This window comes from Platichthys flesus, chromosome 24, assembly GCF_949316205.1.
Source record: "Platichthys flesus chromosome 24, fPlaFle2.1, whole genome shotgun sequence".
Lineage (NCBI taxonomy): Eukaryota > Metazoa > Chordata > Actinopteri > Pleuronectiformes > Pleuronectidae > Platichthys > Platichthys flesus.
The window spans coordinates 14,923,794-14,934,889 of NC_084968.1; the positions used below are offsets into that span (position 1 = coordinate 14,923,794).

Here is an 11,096-nt window from a genome sequence, read left to right on the forward strand (position 1 = left end):
CAGAGGACACAGGACAGAGGACAGAGGACACAGGACAGAGGACAAATAGGACAGAGGACACAGGACAGAGGACAGAGGACACAGGACAGAGGACACACAGGACAGAGGACAAATAGGACAGAGGACACATAGGACAGAGGACACAGGACAGAGGACAGAGGACACAGGACAGAGGACACACAGGACAGAGGACAAATAGGACAGAGGACACATAGGACAGAGGACACAGGACAGAGGACAGAGGACACAGGACAGAGTACACACAGGACAGAGGACACACAGGACAGAGGACAAATAGGACAGAGGACACAGGACAGAGGACAGAGGACACAGGACAGAGGACACACAGGACAGAGGACAAATAGGACAGAGGACACATAGGACAGAGGACACAGGACAGAGGACAGAGGACACAGGACAGAGGACACACAGGACAGAGGACAAATAGGACAGAGGACACATAGGACAGAGGACACAGGACAGAGGACAGAGGACACAGGACAGAGTACACACAGGACAGAGGACACACAGGACAGAGGAGACACAGGACAGAGGACACAGGACAGAGGACAGAGGACACACAGGACAGAGGAGACATAGGACAGAGGACACACAGGACAGAGGACACACAGGACAGAGGAGACATAGGACAGAGGAGACATAGGACACATAGGACAGAGGACACACAGGACAGAGGAGACATACGACACATAGGACAGAGGAAACACAGGACAGAGGGCACACAGGACAGAGGAAACACAGGACAGAGGACACACAGGACAGAGGAGACACAGGACAGAGGACACACAGGACAGAGGAGACACAGGACAGAGGACACACAGGACAGAGGACACACAGGACAGAGGAGACACAGGACAGAGGACACACAGGACAGAGGAGACACAGGACAGAGGACACACAGGACAGAGGACACACAGGACAGAGGACACATAGGACAGAGGAGACATAGGACAGAGGAGACATAGGACAGAGGAGACACAGGACAGAGGACACAGGACAGAGGACAGAGGACACAGGACAGAGGACACACAGGACAGAGGAGACACAGGACAGAGGACACACAGGACAGAGGAGACACAGGACAGAGGACACACAGGACAGAGGACACACAGGACAGAGGACACATAGGACAGAGGAGACATAGGACAGAGGAGACATAGGACAGAGGACACATAGGACAGAGGACACACAGGACAGAGGAGACACAGGACAGAGGACACATTGATAAGCTTCGTTTTCTCTCAACATGATAATCACTTGGACACGGAGCCAAACAGAGTTAATCACCCCATGTGGCAGCAGAGGGCGCTGTTGCTCTGTGGAGGATACATACTGCTGCTTTAACATCACCTCATCATCCGTGATTTCCTTGTTTGTTTGTTTGTTTGTTTGTTTTTGCAGATACGGATCAGGCGATCACTTTCTCGTACCTTCGCGCGATCGAGCGTTTTTCATTTTTGTTGATTTTATAGAGAAGAATTCAAGGACCTCGTGAATCTGGAAATACAACATGGATGAAGTGAGTTTAAATGTGGCTTCACGAGGACTTTGTGCTCCCATGAGTGTCGTCTGTTCCTCAGGCTCAGAAGCTGTTGGTGTTTGAACCCGTTTCACAGAGTTCCGCCTTCTGTTCCCAGGCCACTGTTCGTTATTCTTCATATATCTCAGACTGTCGGCCTCCGGGAGAGTCGTCCATCCCTCCGACTCCTCGTTCACTGGCAGTTGAAGGAGAGGACGTTCTGCTGGTTTCCTCGTATGAGGACTGCAGGACAGTGCAGGCCGCAGGTCAGCGTGTCCAACCAGGACATGTACAGAGCTGAGGGACAGTCCCTCTGTGGCACCGGGAGGCTCCTGGACAGACGAGAGACAATCAGGACTCAGAGGTTTCTTGTTGTGCAGCACTTTACTTTCGCTCTATTTATAAAATAACTACAAAATAAATGAACTCATGGAAGAGAATTAAGATTCTTTTCCATTTTGCATTTCAAGATAGTGTCATAGTGTCAAGAATCAAAAGGACATTTCACGATCAAGTCGAAGCACATGACTATTAATAAATAATATGATGATAACTAATCTCTCTTCGGTATGAACTTAACAAAACAGCATGAAGTTGTAATGCAGAGACACACACGTGTGAACTGGACTCACACAAGCACCAGAGTGGCCTGTTGGGAATTCCTCCGGATGATTTCGTTCAGTCGCACTTTTCTCTCAGACTGTGAGGAGAGGAAATCAGAGTGAGACACTGAAGCAAGGACGACCCCGTCCGGACATCTTCCAAAGCTTGTCCACGTGAAGGACGCAGCAGGACACAGTCCTTCACAGACTCTTTACCAGGGGGACCAATTGTCCAAAGCAACTGACTCTGACTTTTACAAACACACATACAGCATCTCTACGTCCAGAGTTCAGTGCAGGTCTGACAGAAGCATACGTTACACAACACAGGGAAACACACACACACACACACACACACACACACACACACACACACACGCACAAACACACCTTAAGTTTGAAGGCCTCATACTCCTTGTCCGATATTTTCCCCGGAGCCCTTGGCCTTAACTCCTGATCTGAGACGTCTTGCTGCTGTTCCTCATGTTGCCTGAAGGGGGCGACACTGTCTAGGAACCTACTCAGGCTGAGGCACAAACAGACAAACAGGACACACGTCACTTTGCCGTGAAAGACAGAAATGAATTCTACATATTGTACAATGCAGATTAAGTTTAAATCCACCTGCTGTTTATTCATCTTTAGATTATTACGTGATCATAACAAAAAAATACCCTAGCGGTGTCATACCTGTATCTACCACTAGGGCGAGAGAGACTCATAAATGTACTAGGTTTTGTAATTTATCTTTTCTGATCAAAGCCCTAGCTAACCCACAGGTTTCTGTGACGTACTTCTTGGCGAGCGGCGGCTTCTCGGTGTCTGTCATCACGATGACATCATCAAAGTCCAGACGGAACCTCGTCAGCAATGACATCATCCTAAAAACACAGAATAATAAGAGATCAGATTTCACTGAACATCATGTTGTGAACTGTTCTGTCATCTCCAATTGAAAATACTAAAGTATTACACTAAATACTACTTTGCTTTTTGATACTCAAAATGAATAAATCGGCCAGTAAATATGCTGACAAAGAATAAGCGGTTATTCCTTAGATGTCGTTTGATGAAACTTAAAGATAAATGTAATTGAGGTTTGACATTTTACAGTTTAACCAAACTTTAATTATAAGCTATAGATAAAGTTATAAACCAATATGACATTTTCTTTCAATGCAAAGTAAAAGATGTTGCACATCTATTCTGTATTACTGAGTTTGTAAAACAATAGTTTTCAAACCAGCAGACATAAATGCAGATGAAGATATGTCAGTGATAAGATAATAATCCTATCATGGCAGTGAACAGATGAATCGTGTCTCTCAGAGTTCGTCTCATCGAAGAAGAAGAAACGTGGAAACCTACTCGTTGCGTCCGGCCTCCATGTTGTGCTCGTCTCCCACGATGAAGATCCTGACCTTACAGTGGCGCCAGCGTTTTCTCCTGGTGAGCAGGTAGGGCACCAGCAGAGTCAGACCTGAGGGGGGGCGGAGATGGTGGCTAACGATGAAGGAGCGAACTTGATATGCACATGAATTAATAACAACATACAAGCAGAACTCGAGAAATCCCCCCCCCCCCCCCCCCGCTGCAGCTCAGTGTGTTGGTGTCAGTTACCTCCGTCATCAGCCACCCAGTAGACGTCGATGTTCTTCTTGCCCTGGTCGTCCTGAAACACTGTCTTCACCTGGTCGCCGTCCTCCGTGGTGGAGATGTCTTCAGCTGACAGAGCAGAGCAGGACAATCAGCCGAGCATGGAACCCATGATGGATCCAGCAGCAGCTCCTCTGTATTCTAACCATCTGTTCCCCAATTAGCACTGATACGTTTCCCTGATGAACGTGTTCACCTGGTTCGATCGCAGCAGATTAAAACCAGTAAATCTTTACAGGGCAGTAAGTCCTCACCTGGTGCTCTAGCAGGAGACTGTTGGACTTTACTGTCCACACTTTCATCAGGTTCGAATCCCTGGTTCACTGGAGGACAGACATTACAGCCTTAACCGATGGTTTGTGTTCAATTAAACATTAAACAAACATCTCTTGGTGTCGGAACAAGTAAAGAAGAAAGTCTGGATTTCTAACCTTCGTAATGAAACTGGTCAAAGACATCCAGCCCGTCCATCATCCTCAAGATGCACAGACAGTAGTTGGAGTCGAACGTATCACTTGAGAAAAGAAAAGGAAGGAGAGATTGAAGTTTAAATATGAGGTTGATAAGAAGTACTCACTCTATAGAGAACCGAGCAATGATCCCACTGACTTTATGGTGTTGATATAATCCTCAGTTCCTTCAGGAGAACTCTCCCTCCAGTTGCTTTTGAAGCCCAGGACCAGAGTGTTGGGCTTCAGCTTCCCAAGACCAGACGCCTTCAACCAATGGGAGCAAAGAGCAGCGGACGGTTTGGGAAAATAGAGGTCAAAATATATACTGAGAGAAGCTGGATGATTTGAATATGTGTAATAAAAACACCGTCTTGCTGGATCTGTCAGTTAAAAGTTGTACCTGCAGCAGGTGTCGTGCTCCAGCTCGGAGGCAGTCGGCACTGAAAGGTGTGTAGAACGAGCGCACCTTCCTCTTGTTCATCCACTTCACCAAGCGCTCGGTGGCGTTCTGAGGGCGAGTTTCTCTTTCCTGCTCCTGAAGGCAGCAGATCCACGCACATCGTTATATAAGAACATTCTAATAAAAGATTTAAATCAGGATAAAGAGGCTCAAGTTGAATTGTGTCCAAAACAATAAGAAGGATGTTCAGACATGGAACCGGCCTTTGATTCAAAGGTACAATCCCTCCTTCTTATTTCATGATTTAATATTTCAACATTTTCCTGCAGGAGAAAAGAATCTGACGACTGACCATGATGATGTCTCCACAGATCATGAGGCTTATGTTCTTGGTGAAGGTGCCGACAAAGTCCACCAGTGCAGGGCGCTGGTTTGGGGGCCCGGTCAGGACCAGACACTGGGGCCTGATGAACGTCAGAGACCAAAGCATCAGAAAACACCTTTGAACATCTGAACCACTTCTACTGGACGACAGGAGTGTGTGTTTGCTCACCTGAAGTTGTTGACGTGGTCCTCCACACACAACAGAGAGACAGAGTACGACAAAGCCGTGTTGTATAAACCCGCCTGGACCGAAGACGCCCAGTTCACCTCTGAGGAATTTAGAATACACACGAGTGAGGAAAAGACCAAACATATCAAATTTGATCTGTTTTCAGAACACAGCAAAAATCTTAAACCCCGGCTTCTGTTTGTTAACGCTCACCGGGCTTGTTGTAGCTGACGTATCCGAACAGGAAGAATATGACGCAGCAGGTGATGAGCGCCGCCCACCAGGTAAACAGGAACATCAGCACCACAGAGATCACAGCTCCAAACAAAGCCGTCCATTTACTGTAGTACTGAAACGATGGACTCCAACCTGAAGGGGGCGACAGTGAGAGAGGGAGGATTTAAACATTTAAACTCACACGTCATCGGGGAGCTTCAACGAGAGGTCGTGACCCCGTGGAGGCTCTGCAGGTTTCACGGTGAATTGATAAATGGCGACTCACCGTGGGAGTTGGTGATGGAGGCGTGAAAGCAGCTGAAGTTGATGAGGCAGTAGCAGCACAGGAAGAAGTTGGTGATCAAGGCGGCGAGGGAGTTCAGCTCAGCTGTGGCCACACCGGAGGGAGAACCACGTTAGGAAGGCTGGATATTAAATATCAATAACACAAATACATTTATACGAATTCGAGACACACCGATGAGGACGAACGCCACGGATATGACGTAGCACAGGATGTAGGCCCGGAGCGGCTCATCATGTTTCCCATAACCCTTTGCAAAGAATCCAATGAACGGGTATAAGTTGTCTCTGCACAGACACTGGCAGAAGAAGAGGAAAATATCGATTTGTAAAACACGTTATTAACGTTCATTTCAAGCTACCACATTTACATTCCTCCGATAACATGAGTTTGGGAGATTTGGAAAAACAATCGACAATTTATCAAAGCTGATCGTCCATATCTATCTTGTTGTTTCTAACCTGAAAGATTTTGGGAGCCGAGACGAGGAAGCCGAGCGCAGACGACAGCGTGGCTACAAAGACGCCGGCGGTGTTGAGGTAGTAGAAACCAGCCACGTAGCCCGGGACCTGAAGGATATCCATAACTTTATGAACACACCGATTTTAAACACTAGCATGTAGCGAAAAAAACAACGGAACAGAAGTTAAAGGTATCAGACAGAAGGGTACCTTAAAAGTGTTGGCCAGACCATAATCACATGACTGCGACTCGATGCAGTCGGTGAAGTTCCAGCCGAGGTCACATCCCAGAGCCACGCAGCTCTCAGTGAGGTTTCCTGACAGAACGTGACCGATATCTCCTGAAGCGTCTCGTACGACACACGAAGCTACGTCCAAGAATATACGTTTTAATTTAAGCTTCAGAACACAGAGTTACGTCTTTTTGAACGACTGCACACGCATTGTGTAGTTCACTTTGTGTTTGTAATGTTTCTGGAGTGTGGAATGGATGATTTTCTGGGTATATAAAACATTCCCTCGACCAAGCCTCAGTTCAGAATCTGCAGATTGGACTCTTGCTCTTTCATCGTGACGGAACGTGATTCAAACAAACCCGTTGAACCGGACGTACGCAGCAGCTGAAGGAGTTCGATCTTACCAACGGTTGCAGAAATAGCCAAATAGGTGATTGTTGTCCAGAAAATGCCCAGGGTGGTTCCTTTAGGGACAGCCGAGGCAGAGTCCTGCAAAAGGAAACGATATCCCAGTCAACATTCAGGTGGTTGTTGTTGGCAGCTGAGCTGGAAGAAGCTAATCCCTCGTACCTTGAGGTCTCCACACATGTTGACTCCAGACAGGACGCCGATGGTGGAGGGGAAGAAGAGGGCAAACATCTGGATGAAGGAGGCGTCAGCTCCTCGCCAGGCTGGTTTCAAGTTTGAAATCAAGATGTCACCTGGACATGAACAAGAAAATAGTCTAAATTTGCTAGTATATCTTTATATTGTATTGATTTCCGATATTTGAGCAAGGTATGCTTGCAATATCATGCAATTTCTTATTGTAAAACTTACAGGAACAATTAAATAAACATTTAGACATTTATCAAATTTCAATTTAGCTTCTTATAAAACAATATACAATAATAAGAAAGCAGCCTAACGCACCGTGGTAACCAAAGATGCCCTTGGCCTGTTTCTCTGGACCGGGAGGAAGGAGCGTTCCCACAAAGTAGTTGGAGAAAGAGACCAAGTAAACAAACATAAAGAACAAGATATGGGTCTGGAGAGAAGAGGAGAGACGAGTTAATTCACAAACTGCACAGTAGAGTGAAGGACCTGAGCCGTGTTGGGATGTTCTCACCTTGGACGTCCACTTCACTCCAGCCAGTGAGATGAGCAGCAGCCCCGTCACCGTGATGACGCCCACGATACGGACGTCATTGACGGAATCCACCATGACCGCACCGAACTCCTGCAGCCGCCAATCACATTGTTTGTGTGTTAATATCCTCAACGCTGATAGAAACGGGTTGAAAGTGCATGAAGCAGCTTCAGTACCTGCATCAGGCCACTGGCCACCTCAGCGAAGCCCACAGTGCTGAGCGCACACGCCACAGTGTTGGCGAAGGAGAAGAGCACCCCCACTGGTGCGCCGATCTCAGGACCCAGCGAGCGGGAGATGAGGACGTAGAGACCACCTGGACAAAGGGACCACAAAGACAGGAGGTGGTCAGAAAGATCTAAAACACAAATCAAGATGAGGGTTGGGATGTCTGGTTGATTCAAACATCAGAGAGCTGAGAACAATATCAGATGAGGCCAAGGAGAAGAAGTTCAAATCGGAGAAATTGAATTTGAATTTAAAAGCAAATGTAGTTTTCCAAATGTCCGACACAAGATGATTTCAGCACATTTACGTATTCACGAGTGAAACGGGGACTGACCTGAGGTCACCCTGCCGTTGGTTGCGATGGCGGAGATGGAGAGAGCAGTCACTGAGGTCAGCATCATGGACATCAGGATAATAAGCCAGGTCAATACTGGGATGAGATGGAGGAAGGTGCTCGTCATCATTACAACACTATCATCAGAACTATCGTGCTCTAACTCTTTAAAGATGGTGGATGTGCTCTTGATACTTTATCTGTCTGCGCCTGTGACGTACGTCTTCATGGAGTTTATAAACTCAGGCGGTTTATGGCTAAGTTATGGTAACTTGACCTGGAGAGCACCACCCTGCAATGTCTGGTTCCTTCGAGTGTCACCTTCTAACACTGGTTCAAGGTGTTTCCCTTATAGATGCTAATAGAAGACAGAGAAGCCCCGTCGTGGATGTCGTATCTTTCTCCATCTCCAGATTTCCAGATCTCCACCGTCTGCACCGAAACCCCCGGAGGCCGGACGTTGACAGACAATAGCAGATGGGTTTCGAGATTGGCCCAAACCGGCCCAACCCATGATCGCCCCACAATCCTAACCCCACGTTCACTGTTGTTGTCAAAATAACAGAACATCTGGTTTGCCGCTGGTAGGCTGTGGGTCGTCCTGAAGGACAGGGACCAGCTTCATGCTCATGCAAGATGGCGTCTGTCGGAGGAATGAAGGTAAACAACTCACCGATGCCGGCCTGAGACGTGATCCACGAGAGGCGGAGCAGCAGGATGACGCCCCACATGTTCAGCATGCAGGGGAACTGAGACCAGAGAGAAGAGCTTGAGTACACAGCTTGAATCACATTCAGTCCAACACACACACACACAAACACACACACTCACCATGACTCCGGTCATCCAACCAAATTTACCAGCAGCGTTCCCTTGAGGGCCGTCCACCTTGTGGGCGACCGGCACATTGGCTGTCTTGGTGCTGGCTGCCTCGTCTCCGACCTCCAGCCCCTGAGGGAAACACAACAGTCACACACCTCGTTATGTTCTGAGCTTCACTGGGAAGCAACACAATCCAGTTCAATCCTCAATGATACACAACATTTAACCTTCAATATTCAAACCAATTTAACACAACTTTGTGGAAAAGAGAATACTGCGGTCTGTGAGACTTGAATTATAGACTTTCAATAGCACTTGGTTCTAAACTCTTGAAGGAAAAGAATAAAGTCCCCAGTTTGTCCAAGAAGAGACAATAGATAGACGATTGTGTTGATTAGGTCTTTAGGAGACAAGGGTCTGCTGAGGTGGACGTGGCTGTGAGGTGTGTGGCCCCCAGAGGTCAGGGTCTCACATAGAAGGAGTTGTAGAGGTCCGCCAGAGAAGGTCGGCCCCTCGGCGGCACCGAGCTGGCGTAGTACTCCAGGTCCAAGGTGCTGAAGACGGAGGACCTGCGCAGCTCCACCCTCGAGCCCCGACGCCCGGAGTCACTGGAGAAGTCAGAGCAGATATCAAAGTGAGACGAGAGCTGGACGCTGCAAAGTGTGGCGTCAGGGCGCGGAGGAAAAAACAGGGAAAGGTTCAAATCAGGCAGCGTCCATCTTAGTTTTCAGAGTTACAAAGAATAAGAAACTTTCTCCAGTGGGTCAAACCTTCTCGTAACAGCAGTGACGTTCTATTGTGATTCATCCATTCATCTATAAACTTACCTACTGGAGTCATTGTGTTAGTTTCACTTCACACAAACTACACAGGAAACAATTCTGCACTTTACATGAAATCTGAGTTTGTCTGATTCCTAAAGTCTTTCAGCCACACCAGCTTTTGCTGCAGCTAAGAAGGATTTGGATTCAAAATGAGAGGTTTTCACTTTTGGAAACTGAAAATCAACACAAACCTTGACTCCATGTCCGAGGCCGAAATGGTGGATGGGATTTGGAAGATCTCCGGGAACCTGTGACATCCCTCCCCGTCGCTGGAGAATCGAACTCGGGGGCGGACGCCGGAGCTCAGCCGGCCTCCTCTGGATGTGAACTGTCCCATAGCAGGTCTTATGGATCCCTGAGAGACAGCACAAAGACAGAGAGCTGATTCATCACCTTTGTGACTTAATGTCAAATAGTTTCCTTGAGTCCGAGATCCCAACTGAGTCTGATCGGAAAGTCATCAGCAACATCTGCCGCCTCCATTAAACATCTGGTTTTTATAGCTGTTATATCAATTAACAATGACTTCTCACACAATAGTAGAAGCTTTTAAATATGACATCATAGAAACTTTCACGTGACAATGTGAGAAGATGATTGTTACAAAAAGATAAAGTGTGAAATAAGGACTTTTAACGATAAGATTATAACGCTGAAATAATAACTTGCTTTATTGTTTCAGTGATGAAGAGAAACTTTAAAATAAGTGTTGATTACTCACAAGTGGTTTCTGCTCCGGGTGAGTGTGTCGTCGTCAACAGATTCACACCAACACTGTTTATATCCCAACCTGAGGAGGAGGAGGAGGAGGAAGAGGGAGAGGAGGAGGAGGAGGAGGAGGAGGAGGAGGAGGAGGAGGATATCCCCTGCCATCTTCATCCGTCCCACACACACAGATTTCTTGCTGGAGCTCATTTCTTAAGCAGTTAAATTGGAAGTAAAGACAGTTGATCACTAAAACGTGTTAAATGAAGTTTTGAGGAACAAAGGATGACAGAGCGTTATACAATCTGTTAACATGTAACTTATTCTGTTTGGGATCACGTCTCTGAAGCTGTTGGGAAAATAAATCTTTGTCACACAACACACAAAGTGTTGTGTCGCAGTGTTGGCAGAGTTTGGGGTAAACAAAGGAGCAAGTGGGTGGTTTGGTGCCAAAGCCTAAAAAAGAGAAAGGAACTCAATCTGAATTGTAAATGATTTCTAATTTCCTGACGAGCTCTTGACACAAATGTAAAGTTTTGTTTGTTTTGAACCAAAATTCTGATTTATTATGTTCTGGGCTCTTTACTCATCAAATACTGTGAAGCATGACTTATTCTGGTGTTTGGAAATCATT

The 11,096-nt window shown here is 46.8% G+C and overlaps 1 protein-coding gene across 1 annotated transcript; it reads right to left on the bottom strand.

Moving 5' to 3' along the window:
• Window positions 1-1,165: 1,165 nt before the first annotated feature.
• slc12a10.1 (solute carrier family 12 member 10, tandem duplicate 1) lies at window positions 1,166-10,094 on the bottom strand. Its single transcript, XM_062384573.1, has 27 exons — window positions 9,949-10,094; window positions 9,406-9,541; window positions 8,943-9,062; window positions 8,785-8,860; window positions 8,112-8,207; window positions 7,726-7,865; window positions 7,529-7,639; window positions 7,333-7,447; window positions 6,991-7,121; window positions 6,825-6,909; window positions 6,395-6,552; window positions 6,185-6,292; window positions 5,898-6,021; window positions 5,706-5,807; window positions 5,417-5,572; window positions 5,204-5,303; window positions 5,003-5,114; window positions 4,651-4,785; window positions 4,408-4,514; window positions 4,230-4,312; window positions 4,053-4,121; window positions 3,763-3,867; window positions 3,511-3,622; window positions 2,937-3,023; window positions 2,533-2,668; window positions 2,173-2,240; window positions 1,166-1,872 (listed from the first exon to the last, which is right to left on the bottom strand). Exons 1-27 carry the CDS (start codon window positions 10,092-10,094, stop codon window positions 1,734-1,736), a joined length of 3,057 nt encoding a protein of 1,018 aa, XP_062240557.1. The 3' UTR covers window positions 1,166-1,733.
• Window positions 10,095-11,096: the final 1,002 nt, after the last annotated feature.